The sequence below is a fragment of the Balaenoptera physalus genome, assembly GCF_965194825.1.
Source record: "Balaenoptera physalus genome assembly, chromosome: 20".
Lineage (NCBI taxonomy): Eukaryota > Metazoa > Chordata > Mammalia > Artiodactyla > Balaenopteridae > Balaenoptera > Balaenoptera physalus.
Window position 1 is genome coordinate 24,358,506 of NC_138901.1, and position 23,781 is coordinate 24,382,286.

At 49.1% G+C, this 23,781-nt stretch overlaps 3 protein-coding genes across 10 annotated transcripts; 2 read left to right on the forward strand and 1 right to left on the reverse strand.

Moving 5' to 3' along the window:
- Nucleotides 1-231: 231 nt before the first annotated feature.
- LRRC59 (leucine rich repeat containing 59) lies at nt 232-12,038 on the forward strand. The gene is made up of 7 exons (XM_082440868.1): nt 232-561; nt 2,672-2,731; nt 3,057-3,215; nt 3,447-3,551; nt 6,302-6,374; nt 8,430-8,603; nt 10,046-12,038. The coding sequence occupies exons 1-7, from the start codon at nt 457-459 to the stop codon at nt 10,288-10,290; spliced, it is 921 nt and encodes a 306-aa protein (XP_082296994.1). The 5' UTR covers nt 232-456; the 3' UTR covers nt 10,291-12,038.
- Nucleotides 11,784-18,014, reverse strand: EME1 (essential meiotic structure-specific endonuclease 1). Of its 6 annotated transcripts, none has more exons than XM_082440859.1 (9): nt 17,970-18,012; nt 16,117-16,928; nt 15,911-16,038; nt 14,633-14,722; nt 14,421-14,542; nt 14,091-14,217; nt 13,735-13,850; nt 12,752-12,941; nt 11,784-12,456 (listed from the first exon to the last, which is right to left on the reverse strand). In XM_082440859.1, the coding sequence occupies exons 2-9, from the start codon at nt 16,901-16,903 to the stop codon at nt 12,427-12,429; spliced, it is 1,590 nt and encodes a 529-aa protein (XP_082296985.1). In that variant the 5' UTR covers nt 16,904-16,928; nt 17,970-18,012; the 3' UTR covers nt 11,784-12,426. The 6 variants fall into 6 exon arrangements, with proteins under 6 accessions (XP_082296985.1, XP_082296983.1, XP_082296984.1 ...); XM_082440857.1 differs by having other exon boundaries at nt 11,784-12,505; nt 17,970-18,011; XM_082440858.1 differs by lacking the exon at nt 17,970-18,012 and adding an exon at nt 17,747-17,963 and having other exon boundaries at nt 11,784-12,505.
- On the forward strand, nt 18,013-23,015 carry MRPL27 (mitochondrial ribosomal protein L27). 3 transcript variants are annotated; one of them, XM_082440873.1, is made up of 4 exons: nt 18,013-18,113; nt 20,209-20,340; nt 20,755-20,822; nt 22,601-23,015. In XM_082440873.1, the coding sequence occupies exons 1-4, from the start codon at nt 18,074-18,076 to the stop codon at nt 22,805-22,807; spliced, it is 447 nt and encodes a 148-aa protein (XP_082296999.1). In that variant the 5' UTR covers nt 18,013-18,073; the 3' UTR covers nt 22,808-23,015. The 3 variants fall into 3 exon arrangements, with proteins under 3 accessions (XP_082296999.1, XP_082296997.1, XP_082296998.1); XM_082440871.1 differs by having other exon boundaries at nt 18,046-18,191; XM_082440872.1 differs by lacking the exon at nt 18,013-18,113 and adding an exon at nt 19,292-19,433.
- The last annotated feature ends 766 nt before the right edge of the window (nt 23,016-23,781 follow it).

A 23,781-nucleotide genomic window follows, 5' to 3' on the forward strand; every position in this document is an offset into this window, starting at 1 on the left:
GAGGTCAGTTTTGGATGGAGCCCAGGTCTTCTGGCCCCCAGTCTTTTCGCCTCCTGGCGCTGCTAGCGACGACTGCCCGCGGGCGTGCCCTCCCGGCACCAGGGAACACAGCTGCTCGGCCGGCGACGGAACTCAGAGACGGAACCTCACGCTCCCGGCGGTGGCGGGCGACAGAGGGCGCTCCCGCACACGCTCAGGCCGCTCTGGCCCAGCCCGTCTCAGTGGCCGCGGAAGGTGACGTGGACACGGAAGTGGTCGTCGTCGCGGCTGCACCGGTGGGAACGGGGCTCAGGGCTCAGAGGGCGGCCGGCGGGCGGACGGACGGCGGCGGTCTCGCACCTGCGGCGGCCGGGGACGCAGGCTTTGTAGGTTGGGTGCGAGTCCGCTGAGCCGACGAGCTGCTTCTCAGCCCTTCTCTTGCCCGTCGGAGCCGGGACTCGTTCAGCCGGCGTCACCATGACCAAGGCCGGTAGCAAGGGCGGGAACCTCCGCGACAAGCTGGACGGCCACGAGCTGGATCTGAGCCTCAGCGACCTAAATGAGGTCCCGGTCAAGGAGTTGGTTAGTACAGTCCCTCAAGGCCCAGGCGCCCACCCGCGACTGGCGCTGGCCCCTGCGTTGGTCGCCTTCTTTCCCATGCCTCAGTCTCCATGGCTTAAAATGAGGTGGGGGGAGTGGGACTAACTCCCTGGGGGAGGCCGCGTCCAGCCCCAGTTTTCTTCTTGGGATGTACACGTGTCACTTTGGCACAGTTCCAGAAGATGGGAAGGAGCTGCTTCTCTGGCTATGGGCTTTTTACGGGTCAGGAGTGAATCTCCCCCCCCTCCCCCACCCCGTTTCAGGGGCTTTCACAGCGCTCAGCTCCTTGCCCGACCCAAAGTAGGAGCCCTCGGAGCGCGGTTGCTGTGTGTATTCAGAGAATGAATGAACAGATGAATGAATGACTTGGTCCAAGTAGGCCTCCGGTTAGACCTGGGTGTGGCCCAGACCTGGCTTTTCTTGGAAGCCTGAAACCCCAGCTGGCTGCCCCAGCCCTGAGGCGTGCTTCCTTGAAGAATGTGAAATCTCTCTGCTTGGTTGGCAAAGTCTCTTCCCAACTCTGAAACTGGTGGGAATCCGCACCATCGTGGCCCACCCCTCCACCCGCCTACTCCCATACCCCCAACCGGGGAAACAAGCCTGAGGCCCCAGGGACGTTACAAGACTAGTTTGTTGCCAAAGTGGAGTTAGATGGTACATCCCTGCTTTGCCCACCTGGTTCCCCACCCGCATCCCCCACAGTAGCCTCCCTTTGGATGACCTGTACTTTCCTCACCTCCTTCAACGAATTATATTTGCGTTTGGCACTTGGCCCAGTCTTCCCTCTGCCTTGGCTGTGTAGTATGGAGGTTAGAATGGGATTCCCAGTTCATATATCAGCTTTATTGCTTAATAGCTGAGTGCCCTTGACAAGCTTAGTTATCCTTTAAGCCTAGATTTCCTCATGTATAAAATGGTGGTAATTATTCCCGTCGCGTAGGGTTGTTGAGAGGATTAAATAAGATTGTAATGTAAAATACTTGGCAGGTAGCAAATGTTGATGCATGTAACTATTACCACGGTGTGCTTCCCACTATGATATCTCAAACTTCTTTAGGTGGTCAAACTTCATGCTTGGGACTTTGACATTTGGAAAGTCCACGTTGGCCCAGTGTCCTTAACTGAATATTTGCCTTCTTCCCCGCCCCATGTTTCAGCCTGGTCCTAGAACTGCTGTCCGAAACCTTTTACTCCAGGCATCCGGTTGGTGCAGCATTGCCCTGAAGGACTAGGAATTAGCTAGGCAGAGAAGGTGGGTGGAGAAGGCAGGGCCATTTCAGGAGAGGGAAAGGAGAACGGAAGGGTCAGTTTTGCTGAGCCTCTCCATCCCAGACCCCATGGGAAAACAGAGCTGGGTTGTGAGGGCCTTGATTTCACTCTGCATTCACTCATTTACTCATTCATTCAGTTACGAATCAGCCAATGGGTATATTGAGTGCCTGGAAGACCCTGAACTGGGGAATATGGAAATCACAAAGCTATATTAGACACAGTCCCTGCCCTGAAACCTAATAAGGAGCAGTGCTAGAGAGAATATTAAAAGTGCTATGGAGAATTTCTAAGAATCTGTTTTTTTTTTTCCTTGGATGTTCCACAGCCAAATCCCTACTCTGCATTCTTCTGTAGGTTGTGGTTGACTGGCTCATTTTTCCTTTTGTGTCTCCAGGAACATTATACTTCAGTACTTTTTTTTTTTTAAAGGCCTTTTCTTTTTTTTTCCCTTTGTTGAAAAAAAATTTTTTAACATCTTTATTGGAGTATAATTGCTTTACAATGGTGTGTTAGTTTCTGCTTTATAACAAAGTGAATCAGCTATACATATACATATGTTCCCATATCTCCTCCCTCTTGCATCTCCCTGCCATCCTCCCTATCCCACCCCTCTAGGTGGTCACAAAGCACCGAGCTGATCTCCCTGTGCTATGCAGCTGCTTCCCACTAGCTAGCTATTTTACATTTGGTAGTGTATATATGTCCATGTTAAAGGCCTTTTCTAATCATGGGAACTTTCTGTGGAAAATGCTTCATTAGCAGATGTCACTGAATTGTTCCATGTGTTGATCTGACATTTTGTTCTCATTCCCTTTCCTAGGCTGCCCTCCCAAAGGCCACCATACTGGATCTGTCCTGCAATAAACTGACTGCTCTACCGGTAAGACTGGCAAGCAAGCATGATTGATTCCTTCTAGAGCCCTGATGCTTCTCCTTCCTGTCTGGGGGAGTTGTGTCATAAGGCATAATTTCAGGATAGGCCTGCAGGCAGGCTACCACTAAAAAGGGCTAAGCCCTTTTGCACACACGTCTCACTGCTCACCACCAGGAGCTATGCCTGCTACCTCCATTTTCATTCGAGCTGGAACAGCTAGTAAAAGGTAGAGTCAGGATTTGCGCATAGGTGCCTCTGACTTGAGGCCTCCTGGACTGTTACACCACAGTGTGTGAGCCCAAGGCCAAGGTGTTCTCTCTTTGGGTCCTAGTCGGATTTCTGTGGCCTCACACACCTGGTGAAGCTGGACCTGAGTAAGAACAAACTGCGGCAGCTGCCAGCAGACTTCGGCCGCCTGGTCAACCTCCAGCACCTGGACCTCCTCAACAACCGGCTGGTCACCCTGCCTGTCAGCTTTGCTCAGCTCAAGGTAACAATTCATGACCCAATGTTTCATGGCCAGGTGTGGCAGAGGGCTCGGGGACTGAGGGAGTGTGGCTGTGAGAGAGGCCGACAGGAACACCACCTTGTTGTCACAGCCTCAGACGGCTTTCCCTGCGGCCGGAACAGAGAAAGGCTTTCTTCCTGCTCGTTTCGTTCCACTTTGAGGGGCTCTTTATGTGAACTCGGGCTTACCAGACTCTCTGCCCCATCTGTTTAGAGTCTGAAGTGGCTGGACCTGAAGGATAACCCCCTGGATCCTGTCCTGGCCAAGGTGGCAGGGGATTGCTTGGATGAGAAGCAGTGTAAGCAGTGCGCCAACAAGGTAAGCACGAGGCTCCCCAGTGGCTCCTTCACACATTCCCCTGGGACTTGCCTCTGTCGCCTCGTTTTCCCCTCCCAGGGCACCCATAGCTGTGTCTTTTAAAGCATGAAGGTCTCTGAAAATGTCTACTCTGAACCTGTCAGGCAAAGGCAGCTTTGTTTCTCTCTTTACTTTACAAGCAGTAGAACAATACCGTCTTCTGCTCTACTGCACTACTTCTGTTCTTAGAAACCAGGACCTTGCATGATCCAACACTGCACTGTTGACAGTTGTTTATATGGAACAAGAGGGTTAGGCACTGTAGCCTTTCTGAGTCACAGTTAGTGAATTTTGATGATAAAGGTGTTGTTAGTATTTGTAAGTTCATACCTATAAACAGACACATCCTGGGCACATCTGGCATTTGATTTCAGTTGAGTCATCTGACATAGGAGGAAGGAACTAACTGGCAGCATGGAAGGCAAATATTGCCAATAACCTTGAAGGTGCTTTACATTGTTTCTTAAGAACAGCACTGTACCCATCTCTCAAAAACTCTAGCTATAGTCATTTTTTCCCTCCAGCTTTAGAACAGATTGCTGCTGCTTCAGCTGAGCACCAGATGACTTACTTGGCTATGTTTAGGGGGCGTTGTGAACACAAAAGAGTTAACTTTAAACTCTAGATTAAGCGAAATGTGTGTATGATGGGTCTCTGTGAATCTCGGGAGTAATGGCCTTTCTTTACTTATCATTAGCTCAGGGCTTCTTAGAGAGTCTCATCATCTGTGTCACCCATTGTTACAAGAAACCAAGCACAGCATCAGTGCATCCAAGAAGCCAAGGCAACAGTTTGCCCTCAGCTGGGAACAGTACAAGTGATCAGTGACTCCTGTTCTGAAAACTTGGTGCTTTAAGAATGTTGTCTGTTCTGAAGACTAACAATAGCTACCATTGACTGCTCTTCCTCTGTTGTGCATGCTTTGCATGTTTCATCTCATAACCCTCATAAACCTGGGAAGTAGGTATTCTGTATCTCTGACCCGAGAAACCCTCAGTATGCAACACCTTTCATTTATCCATTTATTCATTCAACTAATACTATATTAAACCAAAGTTGCTGATATTCCAGTTTTTGACCTACAAAAATAACTTATGTTGAGTGTAAAGGTCTTTAGTATTCACAGATATTTTCCAGACAAAGCTCCGGGGAGCACGGTGCGTTGGGGATGTGGTGAGAGGCCATGCTCCGGCACCGCTGCCCAGAGCTGTCTCCTGCGCACACCTTTAGGCACGTACAGGAGTGGCGTGGGCCAGTCAGAGGGAGGTCACTTGTCTCCAGGAGTTAGTTTAGGTCTCGTCAGTTCTGACCTTGTGGGTGCATAGTAACTAATCAGCTTGGCACATAGTAAAGCACCTTTTAAAAATAATTTTAGTTCAACAGTAATCATCAGGTGCTTACTACATGCTGTGGACTGGGATAGGTAGACAAAAGCAACCCTCTAGAGGCTCTAGAAGAGCCTCTCCCATTTCTGACTGGGCTGTGTTGTCAGATAACTAACTCCTGATGTATTGTAGCCAAGCTAAGAGGGGTGGCTCTTAAACGTCCAGGTTCTTTATTTAGCCAGTTTTTACCCCCTAAAGCCAACTGAATGGTTGGTGCTTATATAAAATTCAGAGTCCAGGGTGAGACAGGGACTTTGAACTTGGGCCCCCTCTCCACATCATGCTTGACCTTCCTCCAGATCCTACAGCCCCTTGTTTAGCAGCCATTTTTTAGTAAGCTTGACTCCTTTGGAGAGGTGCCAGCTGGTGCAGGTCCTGGGTTACTCAGGACAGGGTTCCTTGTGGCTTTAAGCCAGGCTCTTGGAGGGAGTGGCTTTTGCAGACCTGCTCCTGTGTCCCTCTTATGATAGATGTGGGCGTGTCTGAAGTTTCCATGAAGTAAAATAATTACATTTGAATACATGTCTGTCCTACAGGTTGTCTAGTGCAGTAGCAAAACAGAAAATTAAGACAATTTGCTGTCTTCATTTAGAATACTTGAGGTTTTCTTTTCTTATTAATGCAGTCAAGCAACAGTGTTCATTGAGCACATAAAATGCCTTTCTCTTACAGCTCTCCTGCCTCTGTGCACTATACGTAAGAGGAACGAACTCTGGCCTAGGAGCTCAGGAGACCTGCACTTTCAGCTGTGCTACTTTCTAGCCATGTGACATCAGAGCCTGGGTTTTCTTCCTTATTTTTACAGTGGGCATCCAGTCAGTTGCTCGTCACACCTGTATTGAGTGCTATAACTAGCTAAGCTCTGTGCTCACCTGCAGAGCTGAGGACAGTAGTCGCTAACCCTTAGGGAGCTTACAGTCTAGGACTGAGATGGATAAGAAGACTCCCGAGTGGGAGGAGGGGAGCCTGAGGCAGCCAAAAGAGGTCAGGAAAGTGTCTTAGAGGAAGTGCTGTCCCTGTTTAACACAAAAGTTGCTGGGAGAATTACATGAAGCGATTGTAAATGGCAGGACTTTTTAGATTCCAGTTGGCACTGTGTTTCACAGACTTCTTTCCTGACAGCTCTAGTGAACTGGGCTTATATGGCTCTTCTCTGGCTAAGGTTGGTGCAGTGAGGACACAGGATAAGGTTAACTTCATTAGCTCTGCACAGCTTCCAGGGCCTCTGGTGATCAGGGCTCCTGAAAAGAGCAGTCTCTTTTTTGAGACTCCCCGCAGTGAAGACAGCTGCGTTGAGCCGTTCAGCACCCTCCTCTCCCTTTGCAGGTGTTACAGCACATGAAGGCTGTGCAGGTGGATCAGGAGCGAGAGAGGCAGCGGCGGCTGGAAATAGACCGAGGTAGGTGGCCACCCGTCTCGCGCTTGAGGAGCTAGGATGCTTGAGGAGCTAGGATCCAGGATAGGAGCCGTGCAGAGCAGTGGGGAACAGCGTGGTGGTAAATGGCAGCATCTCTCCAGTCCTGGCTTCTCCACTGAGCCCCACAGTCATAGTCAACTGCTTATCTTTCTGTCTGCTTGGAGGGTTAATAAGTATCTCAAATTAAACATGCCTAACCAGATCCCCTTCAGCACCTTCCGCTGTCCCCCCATAATGGGAAATCACCACCCCTATGGATTCAAGCCTGAAATTGGGAAGATGTCCGTGATTGCTTTCTTGTGTTACTCCCATGTCTAGTCTATCAGCAGTGGCAACTCCAGTGCCACCACCGCAGTCAAGCCTCCAGCCGGTGGACTGCCACAGTACCTCCTAGCACCATGTCCTGGCTCCATACTTGTGCCCTCTCCACACAGCAGCCAGGGAGATCTTTTCAAAACACAAATCAGTTCTGCTGCTATTTGCTTAAAACCCTCTCATGGCTTCCAACTGAACTTAGAATGAAATTCAAACTCAGTAACATGGCCAACAAGGCCCGCCATGACCCAGGCCTGCTTCTCCGGCCTCGTCCCACACACCAGGGAGAGAGTGCAGTTACCCTCAGCCACACGATCCTCTGCCGTTGCTTGAACACACCAAGAACTGTCTCATCTTAAGGGCTTTGTTGGTTTCCTTTTCCCTCAGATCTTTACGCGGCTGCCGACTGGCTGCCGACTGGCTTTGTGGTCCTCATCAGTTGCCTTAGGTTAACCTTAACCGTTTCAGAACCACTCAAACCAGAAGAGCCAACCCACCTGCCACTCTCTGTCACATCCTCAGTTATTTCCTTTATGGCACACATTACTGTCTTTTTCACTATTTGTTCACTTGTTTACTGTTTGTCTCCTTCTGTAGAAAGCAGATGACTTAGGCACTAGAGCTTGACATTTCTTCACTGCTGTATCCGAGCACTTGGAACAAGGCCCGGCACACAGTAGGTGCTCTGTTGACGAGCCGGCTGACTTCTGAGCCCGCTTGCTGGAGGACTCCCATGGTTAGAGGGACATGTGTAGTACTGATTACAGGCGGCCCCTGAGATTGGAACCCCTGAGTTGTGACCATTCCTTGTACACGCATGGCCGCTGTGCTGCCCATGTTTACTGTGACCACTGCTGCTTTCGCCTCTGGATGGCACGTGTTCTCCTGAGGCTGGGCAGAGTGTGTTCTTGGCATTCTTGGTGCTTAGCTGGAACTTGGAGCTTGTTTGTATGTAGCAAAGCAGTGGAAAGCTACAGTGATAAGAATAGTACTATTCAGCTACATGATAGTTCAAATAGGCTTTTGAGCCCTAAAAGGACATTTAACCACCATTTGTGGCATTCTGGCTTTGGAAAAATGTGCTTCAGTCTTCCAACTAATTTGGGAATGCATTTTTAGAAACCAGTAATTTGTAAGGTGGGTGCTGTATGTAAACATACTTGAGCTGTGGAATAAATCGGAATGTTACATAGACTCCTGAGTTGAAGTCTAGAGTACCCTCTGACAAACTAGTAGTCTTGTTTTTTCAGGAAAACATTTCCATCTTCTCTAACCCTGAACCTAAGCGCTCCCTTTTTCTTTCTGCCCTCCCCATGCCACATTCCTTTCCAAAGCTTGGGAAGATGGGACTCCCACTGAATCAACACCTCCCTTGTTTGCTCTTCTCGTAGTTGAGTTGTGCAAGGCTGTCAGTGGCTGTCTTCTGAATTAGCACCTCATTCTAAAGGAGCACCAGACTCATCACCCATGCCTTTCTTACGCCCCCCCCGTTATATCACCCCAATCTCTGCTGCTTGTGGCTAGGAACCCCTTAATAAGAATCCACTGAGCAAACCCTGGGAGGAGCTTATTGTATTTTAGGGAGGGCTTACTTCCCAGAGAGCAGAAAGACAGCTGTTGCGTTTTAATATATCTTACGTGGCCCACAGCGTAAGGGAAGGGAGCCTGAATCCACTGGAGGTCTGTGCGGGAGGAGCCACTTCTGCGTATACTTTCTCACAGAGGCCGAGAAGAAGTGGGAGGCCAAGCAGCGAGCTAAGGAGGCTCAGGAGCGGGAACTGCGGAAGCGGGAGAAGGCGGAAGAGAAGGAGCGCCGGAGAAAGGAGTATGACGCCCTCAAAGCAGCCAAGCGGGAGCAGGAGAAGAAACCTAAGAAGGAAACAAATCAGGCCCCGAGTAGGTTTTTCTCTCAGTTGCAGGGTTCCAGGAGGGTGTGGTGGGGAGATGGCTTAGGTTTCCAGGCATGGCTGAGTGAGTGAGTGAGCGAGCAAACAAGCTTGCAGACCTCGTCAGGTACAGTATACTCTAAGGCCTGGGAGTAACTCAGAGGGTCCACTTATGGGGAATGGGGACCCTCCTACTGCCCCGAATGGTTTGTTTCCCCAGTGTCACATGCTTATGTGCAGGTGTGTGGGTCAGATGTAGCTTAGAACATTTCCAGAACAGGGAGTTGCACTTTTTGTAAGGGTTAGATTCTAAAATCACCCAGAAAGGTGAAGATTGCATATGGTCACATTACTCTTAAAAGTCCCTGATCATCCAGGAAGTGGACTGAGCTTTTGAGTGTGTGGTGCCGTCTCAGTGGTGCCAGCACTGCCTGTGATTTTCTTTCCCAGTTGGACCCGATCACTCTGTTTGGTGAACACCAGGGGAATCACTTGGCCTGCATTCGTGGAGCCATGTCGTATATAAAACACGTTAGTGTTTTGCCTGAATATGTCCCTTTGGATTTGTGTAGCAATGTGGCTCCATATATAAGGGAGGACCATATATCCTCTGGGCCAAAAGGGACACCTGAGGGAGAGGAACCTGAGCAGGGAAGCTCTGTGGGGAGGGAGGCCTGCAGGGCCTGTCCCTGCTTGCCCCTGCTAGCCTTGAGCAAGTCGCCCAACCTCACCACCTTTCTGTTCCCTCGTATAAATGAGGATCATACCTCCTTACAGATTAGTGATAGGATTAAGTGAGAAAAACCTATGACAGGATCATGTAGTTCTTGGAATGTGGGTGTTCACTCAGGTTTTTTAAAAATTTGCCTAAAAATCTCAAAACCATTTTTTTTCTTCAATAATTATATTCACTGCAGACAATTTCTTTATATATATCAGAAAATGGCAATCACCTGTAATCCCCTGTTCCCAGCAGTAATCACTGTTACCAATATGGTATACTTTCTTCCAGGCTTTCTTTTTATCTTATAATAAAAACATTAACAATATTCATAAATTCTGAACCTGTTTCCCCAAATGGGCAGCACTCTACCCACGCCTGATGCCTCCTGATGAGCCCCTCCCCGTGGTCCTAAGGGGCCCGGATCATCAGCATGTTATGGAGAACTTAGGACCCTGGGGACTGTGTGCTAAGTGAAACATCCAGAATGAGATCCAGTTTTGAATCTACTCCCTGAGATCCAAGGGAGAAAGAGTTCATGTTTCAATCTCTGCATAGCAAAGTTTTTTAAGAGGTCAGATGTTCTAGAAAATGTGTTCTCCTCAGGGCCGGGGGAGTCTTCATCAGAGCAGAGGGGTGTAAGTGGACGTGCATGGAGACTAGCACCGACTGCAGAGTGTGCGTCCTTAAACTGACTGGACTTTTTGTCTACTGTGACTTTGTCCCTCCAGAATCTAAGTCCGGCTCTCGGGCCCGGAAGCCACCACCCCGGAAACACACTCGCTCCTGGGCTGTGCTGAGGCTGCTGCTGCTGCTGCTGCTGTGTGTGGCTGGCGGGCTGGTCGCCTGTCGGGTGACGGAGCTGCAGCAGCAGCCCCTCTGCACCAGCGTGAACGCCCTCTACGACAGCGCGCTCCGGGGCCTGCGCAGCCACGACATCCTCCGGTGGGTCCTGCAGACCGATTCTCAGCAGTGAGCTTGTCCTCCACGCCTGCTGCCTCCCAGCCTTGGAGCTTGGATTCCTATGGAATTGGGTTCTGTTGGACACAACCTCTTTTTAGTGTCAGACCTACCTGCCATCATCACATGGCTGCCGTTTGGTACTTGAGACCTCCTCTTTGTAAGACTTCTTTGTTCCTTAGTCAGGGTTCCCTGGTGGAATAAGGAGAAATAGGAGGTGGGGCCAGTTACCTGCATGCTTAAAAGAATAGGCTTGGGATGGGGAGAGGAAAAAACATAGCCTTTTCTAGTTGTTATACAAAGCTGTATAAAGGCAAGAGTCATTTCTACTAAAGGTCAGCTGTCACTACATTTATACTTTTGTATGTCACAAACCCTTTCTTTCATTCCTCCCTGGGGAGCCAGGGCAGATCAGGAGGCAGTGTGTTAGTGGGGACTAGGGGAACACCATACTCAGCAAATCTAGTCTAAATTGGGGGGGAGGGGCATACCTATTTCTTAAGGACCTCAGACATTCAGATATTTTAACAGTCATACAAGATCTCAGGCTGTGACAGGACTTCCAGACCATCCAGTCCAATGTAACACTTGTAGACAGGGAAACTGAGGCCTTCCATGACTTGCCTATGGTCTCCTAGCTGGTTTGAGGCAGAACTGGATTCCCACGCTGGTGTCCTTTCTTTCCATCATTTTGCCTCCTTTATAATGTACTGAGAGAACAAAACTTACACCAGAATTGTCTCTTGGCTGGAGTATAGACTCTTTCATGGGAAACAGATTCATGACCCACAAATAGAAATCGCATAGCCATGAGGGTCTTGGGCAGCTCTTGTAGAGTCCTGCGGCAATTTATGTGGCTTCTATAAAATGGGGACGGTCCAGGCTCCTTGCGTCAATTTGAGAGCATTAATTCCGATTGCCAATAAACAAGAAGGTGGACCCTTGCAAAGCCACATTGTCTATGACAGCTCTCTTACATAATCGGTGTGACTAAATACCTCATAGGCAACCTGAAAACTAAAGCTTCATAAGAGACTGAGGTTTAGAATTGATTCTAGACATAACTACACCTACACAATGAAGGGAAATAAGTAGCATCATGGAGTTTAAAAGTGGTACATTAACGACTAGCATGAATAAAGGCAGAACTGTCCATTCTCTTGTCTGCCAGACTCAGCATTTTCTTGCTCTGTGGCCTCCTTTGCCTCCTTTCACAGCAGTTGGATGAAGGGGTCAGAAATGGCCGTCACGGTGCTCATTCACAGAAGACTCCCGACTGAAAGTTCCTGCCTCTCCCCAGGGAGAGCAAGAACCTGTCATGTTCAGAGACAGAGTGGAGTCCATCTTTTCAGCACTAGTGGCCCATGGATAACACTGACACTTGTGACCGTCCTGATAGTGGAAGAAAAGACTTGTTCTTTTCTCCCTCAGGGAGAGCTCTGCTGCGTAGGCCCACACCTTACTCAGAATCACTACACATTCCTTTAGTCTTCCTCCAAGCTCCAGAGCCATTGGTACAAATGCTTTATTGAAACTAAACACATAGTACATAAAATGAGATTAAGAGAGTACAGAAGTCAGCATAGTGATCGGACCTCCCCCCGTCCCTTGGCTGCTTGAGGCAGCTTCAGTGGATGGGAGGAAGGCAGGAGCACATCCAGCCTTGTCAAGCAACCCGCCGAGGGCAGTTCACTTGTGACCTCGAGATTTGACGCTGAGGTTCTTTTGGATTTTTACAATTATTAAATACGTGTCTGAGTGGTCTGTCTTTGTTCCTTTGTATTTTGAGGGCTGGCTGGGGCAGGGGTCGGGGTGGTTTGTACGTGGCAGTTGACTTGCTAGGAGAGGAAGGCAAATGTGAGCATCTCGGCCTCTGCCCCATGTTGACAGGTAGGGACACGATCGCAAACAGCGACACCGAGGAAAGCCTGTTGTGGGCAGGACCCAGGCTTGTGCTGCAGGAGGTGCTTCTAATCCCTGCACTGTAGTCATGCTCTGAGGTCGGGGGGCTGGGGTGGAAATCAGCTTTTCATCCCTGTCCCTGAGGGCTGGCATCAGTCTGCACTGTCTAAAGAAAGATCTGGCTGCAAAGCTGTCATCTGAAGGTAGATACGCCTGGAGAGCTCTGGTCCAAGACGGCGGGAGGTGGCTGTCACACCTTCCCCACGGCGCACCTGTATGTCTGCAAGCAAATTCTGGCGTTCTTGCTCAGAAAAACACCGCTTATAAGCCTGAAAGTGGTAAATGACCTGTTAATACCATACCACCCACAGTCATTCCTCATCCGTGAATAAGGGATGGGAAGCTTGGGTTGAGGGATGAGAACCGTCCTCCCTCCCTGGTCAGTGTTGACTCTGATCTCAGACCCGCACTGTTGACTTACAAGGCATTCCTGGGCCCTCACCAGTGCTGTCCATGGAAACTGGGAGTCCACTAAGGCCACAGTGCACTGGGCAGTGACCCCTGGAACAGCATACCTGGATCAGGAGCTGTGGGGAGGGGTAGGCGTCCACAACGGCACTGGCCATTTCCAGGCTGACTCGGTTCAGCTGTTGAATCTGTCTCCTCCAGACCACTGCAAGCCCCCTGCCAGAGCGGTCCACCTTTGCCCCTCCAGCCCAGTCACTCTCCAGGCAGAAGGAGAAACTAGCTTGATCTCGGAGCTTCCTGCAAACAGCACAGTTGAGCTGCGAGTCGTGTGTTACTGTGCTGCACCTGTCCCCTTAACTAGGAACTTAAAAACCCTCCACTGACATCGGAAGAGGTGGGCATGATGTTCTACCTGGCCAATTTGAATGCTCCTTCTGTCCCCTAGCAGTGCTAGTTGCCGATTCCCGTAAAAACGACATCTATTCCTTTTCATCAAAAAAGAAGTTAACAGAAAAGTACGAGACTCTTGCTTGCAATGAGATTGGGGTGTCTTGATCGGGGAGGCAGTGTGCATGGGGGTTAGCGCAGAGCACTGGGTATCAGGCAATTTGGAGTCCAGTTCTGGTTCTTCTGATTCGCTAGGAACTTTGACAAGTCGGTCTCTTTAGGCCTCAGTTCCCTCAGGTATAAAATGAGGGACTTGGACTGGATTGTCTCTGAGGAATCACTGATTTTAAATTCTGACTATGAACAGCCCTTGAGCTAAGTAGGCTAAAAAATTGTTTTACAAGGGCTTGTTTCATTGTGACCTGACCTGCAATGAATTCTGGTAAGTTGGCCCACTGATAACCCAGTACCAACCTGCAGAACACAAACTTACACATAAGCTACAGAAGAACATTTTAAAGGGACTGAGCTTGGGGGCTCTTTCCAAGAATTCCCAGGGTTAGGTCAACTCCTTCTGCCTCAAACTTGAGTGACAACAGACTAGCAGCAGAATTTAGGGGAAAGGGACATCTTCTTTGGGTACCAGAATCACTGTAAAAGACAAGGCCAAGCAACCGAACCAGGACTTGACGGGGGCACTCACTTGAAGGGCGCCTCAGCCACAGCCTTTGTGAATGTGCACGCCAAGTCAGCCAGCTCTTTCCAGCTCTGCACAATTCGAGCCTGGGCTTCTGTGTGTAGCTGCAGATCTACCAATGCCTAGAAACCCCAAAGCAGATGGACTTGAAGGTTACGCAGAGGCTAGTGTGAAACTGTTCTCTCCTCTCACTGTTCACTGAAGCTGCACCCCAGCCCCTTGGCTCCCCGTTTGGCCCCTTCTCTCCTACTTAGTGCCAAGGTAGAAAGTAGTGTCCAGCAGGCATTTTACTCTTTATCAATGGTGAATCGGGTTAGATGAGAGTGGGCACCCACGATGACTCAGGCAACAGAAGTTCTTACCTCTTCCATGTCTACCCTGGTCACCACAGCCGCTGTGTTGGCCTCCGGTTGTCTCTGCTTCTTCTTCTCCTTGGCCTGTTCTCCATTTGCCACTCCCTGTTTCCTTCTCCTTGGCGGATTCGGAGCACTGGAGCAGGGGAGGAAATCAAAGAGCGGCAGCTCCAGGCCGAGCTCGGGCAGAAGAGGTGTGAGAAGACTGGACCAGAGAGTCCCACAGGGCTAGGAGGGATGCTATTTTGCAGAGGGACCCAGATCTGGGATGAATAAATTCACCCCTGTTGGCCTAAGAGCTGCTCCTTTTAATGCTAAGTCTCGAGGACAAATCCAAACCTGAAGCATTTCTCCAGATCCACAATCACCAGTGACAGAGCTTTCCCAGCTGTCCTTGCTGTGATGTCAGTTACAAAGCTCCGAAGCGTTTCCTTCCCTTGCTCGGTGCTGCCCAGACGTCCCTGCGTGAAGGGGCAGAAATGCATGAATGCCTGCTCCCTGCAGTCAGCCCTCTGTCCCAGCCTCAGCGCCTACCCCTCTGCTGTGCCCACCTGCTTGAAGTTGTAGATCATGGACACAAACGCCTCTGCTAGGAGCAGCACCAGAATCGTCGGCTCCTCCACCCAGCCCTCCTCTCCATCCTGTCAAAGGGCGTGGAACCCAGCAGAGGGAGGCAGGTCAGCAGGTGCTTAGCACCTGCGAGAGAGACCCAGGCCTTCCGGGTGAATGACTTCATCCCCATCAGCCTAGTCCACTTTGCATTATCCTTTTTCTTCTGGAATGAAGTCATGGTGGCAAGAAATAGTAACCCATAATCCTGTCCTTCCCAGTCCTCAACTGTTCAACCTTGGTGTACTGCACCTCTGAGGCAGTGAATAAGAAAGGAGCATCAGTGAGTTGAAACGGACTGAGAAGTAAATGCCAGTATTTCTGTGCATTCTGAATAGGGGAATGGAGCAAAGGAAACTCTTCCAAAGGATTTGGAACAAATAAGTAACTTGGGCTTTGAGGGTAGATGCTAAGCTGAGTGGCCCTTACACAGGTTTTGTGTGACAAAGAATCACCAAGGAAACTTCAGTCTGTGAGAGCACCTCTTCTTCGCCATACTAGGGCATAATCAAACAAAGCCAAGGCCACGTCATGGTCCACAGTCCTACAGCAGTACAGTATTACAGAGTAACCGTGAGCAGGACTTGTGCGGAGTTTTCTGATTAGGTCCCTATAAGCAAAAGCCAAGACCCATAATATTGCAAAGCACAGGTGGGAGGAGCTCTGGGTTCTAGTCCCTCCCACCCCCCAGCCACTACTCAGCTGTGATCCTTAACAAGGCTTTCAACTTCTCAGGGCCTCAGTTTCCCCACCTGTGATGTGGGGATAAGAATTTCTTCCTTATAGGATAACTGCGAAAGAAACGGGCGATTTCCCACCCCCTGAGGGACGTTTGGCAATATCTGGAGACATTTTCAATTGTCACAACTGGGACAGGAACTACTGGCATCTACCAGGTAGATGTTAAACATCCTACAAGGCACAGGACAGCCCAGCACAACAGGGAATTAACCAATCCAAAATGGCAGCAGTACCCGAGGTGGAGAAACCAAGTCAAAGCTGTTATTATCCTGAGGTACTGCGCTGTCCCTTGTAGTTTCCTTGCACCCTGCCCACACCTGGGAAAACAGCCCCTTTATTAAATCCTCCTCAAATTATACTAAGCTGAGTGTGCTATCTGCTTTCCTGATGGAGCCTTGACTGATAATATATCCTTTAGAGTAAAAGCATATTTATCCTGTAACTCTAAGGAGGAGAGACAGCAGCCAGAAAACCCCTACCTCAGTAGACCCAGCCCTTCTCCGCCACGTGATGCTGCAAGGCACGGCCGGCGCCTCAATCACACAGCAGCACTCCATGGACTGTAGTGCTCCGAGGAGCTGGCCCCCACCTTCCATCTGCAAGAGCACTGCAACAGAAAGGGGCTGTCAGTGGGGCCCAGAAAGCAGTTCACCCAGCATGAGGTAAAGAAAGATGCCTGCAGGACCTGGATCCAGCAGCACAGCGATATGCTTTAAGCACTCCTCTGGCCTCTGAGCTTTCAGCCTGTTAACCAGGGCTGCCTTCTTCTTCCTTTCCTGTTGCCTCTCGGTGCTTTCCTTTTGGCTTGCTTGTCCCCGCTGCTGGCATCCCTGTGAGCCTCTCTTCTGGACCTTCTGATTATGCTTGGTCCTCTTCTGAGGTGGGGGTACCTCAGCATTTGTTTTAGTTACTGTCAAGCTGTTGCTCTGGACAGAGCAGGTAGTTTGGTAGGCTGGCAGCTGATGGCATGGACTGTCTACCATAGGGTCCTTGTTATTTGATGCACGCCTCTCTGAGGTGTCACAGAGAGCAATATCACGGATCTTTGTAAAGGGCTGGTTTTGCCAGTCACGTGATGCTCCCTCATTATTCTGATGATCTAAAACCCTTTTAACTGGGGAGCTGAAGTCCTCAGGGCTCAGCTGCTTGTGGGTCAAAAACTTACAAGTAAGTCTCTCAGCCAGGGGAGCAAATTCTTCCTCATCCTCACTTCCACTGCTTAGCACCCTGACTGGCTCTGTTTGTGGGACAGTTTCAGCTGCCTCTGGAACAGGTGGTGGATCTTTCAGTTTTTGTGATGGAGGACAGGAGGCCTCAGAATCTGAGGTGTCAACCACTACAATCTTCTCCTCCTTCTGAGGCTGCCTCCTCTCTGTTGAAGACGGTTCCTTCTTCAGAAAGGCAAATGTTGGCAACTCCTCAGAGTCACTCTCACTGGATTCCAGTGAGGGTGATAACTTCTCTACAGCCATCAATATGTGCTATCAGATTAATTCCCTAAAAAGAAAAGAGACATGAGACACAGACTGTAGCACTGAATTCAGCCCACTTGATGTGTTCTACGGCCAAACTTTAAGGACATAAATGATACACAGAGAAATAGGATATGGTCCCAACACGGTCAATCTGGAACTCAGAACAGCTATGTCTGTAGTCTAACAGGAAACCTTCTCAAATCCTTTCTAGGTCAAGGTGAGGTATAAACAAAGTGGAGATTACTATTAAAAAATGTTAATGAGGTACGAACAAGACTCAACACAACCTCTTTGCTGATCTCTGCATATAAAATGGAGATACCAAGAGTCACTCTTTTTTAACTGAGTATGTGAACTTTTGTGACTGGCTTCTCAGCATAATATTTTCAAGGTTCATTTATGTTGTAGCATGTGTCAGTACTTCATTGCTTTTTATGATTGAATAACACCTCACTGTTTAGATACGCCACATTTTGTTTGTCCATTCATCATTTGGTGGACATTCTGTTTGATTCCATTTTTGGCCATTTTGAATGAATAATGCTGCCATGAACATTCATGTCCTAGTGTTTGTAGGGATGTTTTCAATTCTCTTGCGGACAGACCTAGGATTGCCAATTGCTGGGTCGTGCACAAGAGTCATTCTTTGAACAAATATTCACTAACTCTATAGGTGTGACCCAAGATGAGCCATGTAACCTCTCTGGGCCTCGCTTTCTTTTTTAGTAAAATAGGGATAGTAACATTACCTACTTTACAAGATTGTAAGAAGTTTTTAAAAAAAAAAAAATCATACATCTACAGAGCTCAGTAAAGTAAGCTGAACGAATAGGGACAGACCTCATCCCTGTCCCTGCACTGGCCTCGGTAGATTCTGGCAAAATGCGGGGGTCGGACAAGCGGGCCCCTGCTGAGCGGGCTCCAAGCCTCTCCCGCCGACACCAGGGCGGGCGGCTCGCCCACACACCGCGGCAGAAGCGCCGGACGCCCCGGCCACCAAGCCTCTGCGGAGCTGAGCTCAGGAAGAAGGCCCTACCCCGTCCGCCCGCCCGGCAACGCTCACCAGCAACTTCTCGCGTCACCCTTTCGTCCGCCACGCAGGACCCGGAAATAGATCTCCGGTAGCGGAAGCAGATTTCTCAGACCGGAAGCGAGTGTGAGGCCAACATGGCGTTAGGGGTGCTGGCGCTGAGGACGCGGACAGCTGGTAAACGGACGCCGTGGCAGTCGCTGGGCGAGGGGTGGAGGCGGAGTGGAGACCTTGCAGGGATCTGGGGGCTTGGAGGCCGTTCCCCACAGATGACCCTGGGGCGGGAGGGGACTGGGGGGAGTGTGTGGGGCCCACGAGGTTTGAGGGGCGGTAGTCGCTGGTCGTGTGACACCTAGGGCGCGGAGCACGTGACCTTTCCCTGCCAGGCGTGCAAATACAGCTTCCCTAGGGGTGGGTGACGGTTCTCTGCTTCCCCTGTCTAGGTTTGTTTGGATCCCATTATCTACAAAAATGGGTTACTGCTTTTGGCACATAGGCGCTAAAAAAGTTAATCTATTCATTCAGCAGATTGAGGTCTTTGTGCCAGACACTGTGGTAGGTGTTGAGGATCTCAGCAGAGAAGATGAAGACATAGTCTCTACCCCCAGGACGGTTACTTCTAATAGATAAGCCAGTACATAAGCACGTAAATAAAATAGTTGTGAATTGTTGCAACTACTGTGACAGAAAGGGAAAAATGTGTCTGTGTCTTTTTTTTAGGTTGGGTGGTCAGGGAAGCCCTCTGAGGAGGTAACATGTAAGTTAAGACCTAAAGGATGACAAGAGGCCTGGCTTTGTAAGAGAGTGAGGGGCAAGAGAATGACTTGACCCAATTTTCCATTTTGAGAAGCAAACTATTGCTCTTATGTGAATTTAAAGGGAGTAGGAGTGGAAATGAGGAAACCAGATGGGAAGCAGTAATAGTAGCCCTGAGGAGAGATGATTTAGTCAGGGTGTTAGTGTCAGTGAACTTGGAGGGAAATGGGAGGATTTGAAATCCGTTTTGGAAATAGGATCCACAGAGCTTACTGGTGAACTGGATATGTGAGATCAGCAAAGGGAAGGAATCTGCAGTGACTCTTTGATTTCTGCCTGAGCAGCTGTGTAAGTGGTAGCATCATTTACTTTGAGGAGGATGGGGAATAGGGTGAAGGGCAAAGATTCGTGAGTGAGATAAGTTAGGTAAAGCAAAGTCCAGTTCCTGAAATTGAGTGAATAAATGAATAGGTGTTTAAAGGTAGGTAGATCCTGGTGCTGGCCATTTAACATGTTGTCTCTTGAAGTCCTTATCTCTGGTCCTTTGCCCCAGCTAGTCTCTGTTCTCATTAAAACTTCAGAAACCTAGGTTTTAGGAACTCTGAACTTATAGACTCCAGGACCCACAAGCCTTCTCTAAAGACTCTGGCATGACCCTGATTAACCATAGCTGTATCTGGAGACCTGAATGCCGGGACTGCCATTCCTGGGCTTGTCATATAGCACAGGGCTTCCATCCTGGTCAGTATGAATTTTAGTTCACTTTCCTTTTTAAAATAAATGCCATTGAGCAGTTTGGAATGAGTATGGAGAGGTCAGATTAACAAGGGCAGGGTGTCAGTCTTCTTGGTTGGACCTGTGCTTGATGGACTTGCCGAACAAAGGAAGGGTCCAGCCTTCTGGAATGGACAGGAGCCTGTGGGAGTCACCCTCACAGAGGCTGCCCTTTTTGTTTACAAGTATTTTATGTGCAGTGGATGGGTGATGGCTAAGAAGGTGGTGGGTGAGGTCAAAGCAGGAGCCTCTCTCTGGGTGTCCTGTTGCTGGGCTCTGCGGTCTGGCCCCTCCACAGTGCATTGAGCCTTGAGGGCATAATGGTGAGTGAGGCTGAAACAGGCAGCTCTGTGGTGTCCTCTTGCTGGCTTCTGTTTCTGTGGTTTTGTTTCCCTTCAATAGGACTGGATGTGTCAGGACCAAGGGCACATGGTGTTTATTTTTTTTCCATTAATATTTTACTCCCTCCCCTCAACCCTAGGCCACACACAGACAGCTCATGTAGTGCTTACACCATGGACAATACAAGAATGACTTATCCCCTGTCGTGGGGGAAGACCATGGACCTCAGACACTCCCTGAAAACCCACAAAGTCAAGTGGCATTTCTGCTCACACACCTTCCTCACCTCCCCTGACACTGCCCCCTGCCACCTCTCAGCTTAGCAAATGACCCATTGAGACAGAGAAAGAGTCTGATGGGGAGCCTCTCTGTTTGAACAACATTTCTGTTCTCTCTGCAGTTACAGCCCTGCTGAGCCCCCCTCAGGCTACAGCTCTTGCCGTCAGATATGCATCCAAAAAGACAGGTGGCAGCTCTAAGAACCTCGGTGGAAAGTCACCAGGCAAACGCTTTGGCATCAAGAGAATGGAGGGTAAGGGTGTGGCCTGGCTTCCACTTTCCACTTAGCACCCTACCCTGCTGTCCCGGCGTTCCTTTGAAGAGCGGGCAAACCACACAAGTGCCCTGTCCTGTACTCTCCATTTTGCTCACCAGAACATTTAGTTCCAAATTAAAGAAACAGATAAGACCTGAGGCCGGGTGGAGGGGCTGAGGAAGAGCAGATAGGTGGGAACCTTGGCCATGCGACTGCAGAGGAGGCTGCCGGGTGGGGGACAGGGGGCTCCTTGTGTCAGACTGGGAGTTGGTCTTATCCAGGGGCAGGCTTGGAGGTTGGTATGTAGCATTTGGGCCAGGAAAGCGAGGGCTGCCATGGTTTCTTAGCAGTTCGCTGTGTTGCCTCATCATGGGGGCCCAAAGGTAGCACACCTATGGACTTCTCTTCTAGGTCACTATGTTCATGCTGGCAACATCCTTGCGACTCAGCGCCACTTCCGCTGGCACCCAGGTGCCCATGTGAGTTGCTCTGTGTCCCACCCCCCCCATCCCCCCCGCCGTTTTTTCTTCACCTCTCCATGCTCCTGAGCATAGTAATTATAACAGTTGCAGTTATTGGGTGCTTACCAATTGCCAGGTGTCATGCTGATTCCTGGGCCTGCATTATCTCATTTCATCCTTACCCCCATCCCTAGGGTAGGTAGGTGTCATCTCTGTTTTACAGGTAGGATGCCAGAAACTTAGAAGGTGGGGTGGGTAGTGACAGAGCTGGGATTTGAACCAGGTCTGCTTGACTCCCAAATCACTTTTTTGCTTTGGTAATAGCATTAGCTTGGTTCTCTGGGGTCTCCTTTCTAACCCCCAGTTCTTGGAAGAGGATATTTCTAGTGATTTAAGATATTTTTTTAATCTTGGGAAACTAATTTCAATTTATTCATTTTTTTCTTATTTTTAAGAATTCCTCCTTTGATTAAAGTTATTACTAGATGGCTGAAAGATAACTTGAATTTAATAAAATAGAATTCAGTTTGTGGGCCAGAAATTAGGTCCATACCAGGCAGGGATTTCAGTTTCAGCAAGTTGGTATTACTTGCTGAGGTAGGAAAGTTCTTTAACACAGATCTATACTATATTCTTTACATTATTTAAAATATTAGTTTAGTTTCCTCTGTAATCAATTTCCTCCTGCCTTCTTACCTCTTTTTTGGCAATTTTAGTAGGCACAGAAAGACTGATAGTAACCTATAATTATTTCAAAAATGCTAATTTGTATGTGAATTGATTGTATGTGTAGTACAATATTTTTTTATTTTTTTAGAACTCGAGACATTCAATATGTGGCTGTGTTAATTCTTCAGACTTAATAAAATAATGACAACAATAATAAAAGCTAATATGTTGTGACCTGGGCAGTATTCTAAGCTCTTTCTAATTATTAACTCATTTAATCCTCAAGATGACCCTATAAAATAGTTAATATTTATCTCCATTTTGCAGATGAAAAAAGTGAGATACAGTGAAGTAAATTAACTTGCCCAGATCACACAATAGTAAGTAGTAGTGCTGGGATTTGAACCAGTCTGTTCTTTTAATCAGAGAGACATTGAATAATGCTGGGTAAAAATTGCCACACATGCAATCTCAAGTTCTAAAAGAAAAAAGCTATGATATGTATAGTTTAAAAAAAATAAAGAAAATAAATATATAATACACAGTTTATTTAATCTCTTTGCTCATATTTCTCACCTGAACATCAGGGCTAGCGATAGTACCTACTTCACAAGGTGAGAATCAAGTGAGTTAATGTATATAATAGGGCTTGGAACAGTGCTTACGCACAGTAAGCGTGACATAAATATTAGCTGATATCATTTTGTTTAATTAGCGTATGCATTATCCATATAGCTTTGAGCCTAAACTTTATAGATCACCATATAGATGAAAATGTATGTCAAACTAGTGTTGTGTTAAGCCTCAGTGAAGCAAACTCCCAGGAGCAGTGACATTTTCCTGGGCCTGGTTTGGGCATCTATCCAGTGTAGCCTCTGGCCAGCTGCACAGATATGGGTCCGGGTATCAGCCCTCAGGAACTGAGTAACCACCAGGATTGGCTGTTGGAGTTTTCTTTTCCCGCCTTTGTGATGGAGTAATTGCCAAGCAGTGGGAAAGGGAACCTGAGATGGAGCTTTCTGAATCCTCCCCTTTGGCCCCAGGGCCTGAATCCTTGTGAAGAGTCTATCCTAGAGCCCTGGGATGGGCCCCCTGACTGTCCAGCTGACCAGGTCTGTGTGTTGCAGGTGGGGCTGGGGAAGAAGAAGTACCTGTATGCTCTGGAGGAGGGGATAGTCCGCTACACTAAGGAGGTCTACGTACCCAGTCCCAGCAACTCGGAGGCTGTGGATCTGGTCACCAGGCTGCCCGAGGGGGCTGTGCTCTACAAGACTTTTGTCCACGTGGTTCCTGCCAAGCCTGAGGGCACCTTCAAACTGGTGGCTATGCTTTGACCTCCTGGTTGAGGCCTTTGGACAGAGACTGGAGCCCAGGTGACAGGAGAGGGTGGTACCAGACGTCATCAAGGGTTGGAGTGACGACAAGGCCTCCCAAGGAAGAAGTCTGCTTGGTGGTGACTGCAGGAGACTGTGAAGTGACTGGCTGGGAAGCCCTTTGGGAGACCTGACCTGGGGCCAAAAATAAAGTTAGCTGGAGTCGTGAGTCTCTGCTATTTGGGGACAAACCGGGATGGAGTGGCTTACTGATCTGTTACCCATGTTCTCAGGGGCACACAAGGGGGAGCCTCAAAGCAGGAAAGAGGCCTGTCAGAGTGAGGAAATGAGAAGAGGGGACTTCATTTTGAGGAGGGGACCCCTTTAGCACCGTCCCCCAAAGGGGAAGGAAGAGGAGAGCTTGTGCTTGAGGGTGTTCCTGCTCCTTCCCCTGCTGGATCCCACAGAAGTCGCTGGGGAAGAGTGGGCGGGGGGCGACCAAGGGGCCAATAGAGGAAGCCAGCGTGGTCATGTTCCTCTCTTGGAGCCACATTCAGAGGGAGCTGGGGCGGCAGCCCCAGAAATGGCCACATGGCAGACCCCTTTCTGCCTCTGTGGGTCCAGAGCAGAGAGGGTCCATCTGGCCTGGAATACCAGGGTCCTTCCAATGATGAGGCAGAATGGGTGACAGATGGGCTTCCTCCTGTTACCCAGGGAGACACCTAGCTCGCATTCTTTCCCGATTCTTGGTTTATCTCAAACCGTAAACTGCAGCAAAGAATCTGGCTTCAGGAGTACTCAGTCTGGGCCTAGAGTGGGCTGGGGGCAGGCCTTCATTGTCAACCCAAGACCTTTAGAAGCTTGGCTTCGAGTGCAAGGGCGAGGAAGGAAGTCTCAGCAGGGGTGGACAGACTTCCTGGCTGTTGGAGGTAGGCGATGCTGGCTGCAGCCCCAGAGAGGGCTTGCAGAGTTAGTGCCTTCCTCCCAAGCACTCT

Coding starts and splice junctions, on each gene's coding strand:
- LRRC59 (XM_082440868.1), top strand. CDS start 457: ATGACCAAGGCCGGTAGCAAGGGCGGGAACCTCCGCGACAAGCTGGAC. Junction 562..2,671: donor AGGTCCCGGTCAAGGAGTTG/GTTAGTACAGTC, acceptor TCCCTTTCCTAG/GCTGCCCTCCCAAAGGCCAC. Junction 6,375..8,429: donor GCGGCTGGAAATAGACCGAG/GTAGGTGGCCAC, acceptor ACTTTCTCACAG/AGGCCGAGAAGAAGTGGGAG.
- EME1 (XM_082440857.1), bottom strand. CDS start 16,903: ATGGCTGTAGAGAAGTTATCACCCTCACTGGAATCCAGTGAGAGTGAC. Junction 16,039..16,116: donor CGCTGTGCTGCTGGATCCAG/GTCCTGCAGGCA, acceptor TTTCTGTTGCAG/TGCTCTTGCAGATGGAAGGT. Junction 13,851..14,090: donor CCAGGGTAGACATGGAAGAG/GTAAGAACTTCT, acceptor TGGGGTTTCTAG/GCATTGGTAGATCTGCAGCT.
- MRPL27 (XM_082440871.1), top strand. CDS start 18,074: ATGGCGTTAGGGGTGCTGGCGCTGAGGACGCGGACAGCTGGTAAACGG. Junction 18,192..20,208: donor AGGGATCTGGGGGCTTGGAG/GCCGTTCCCCAC, acceptor TTCTCTCTGCAG/TTACAGCCCTGCTGAGCCCC. Junction 20,823..22,600: donor GCTGGCACCCAGGTGCCCAT/GTGAGTTGCTCT, acceptor TGTGTGTTGCAG/GTGGGGCTGGGGAAGAAGAA.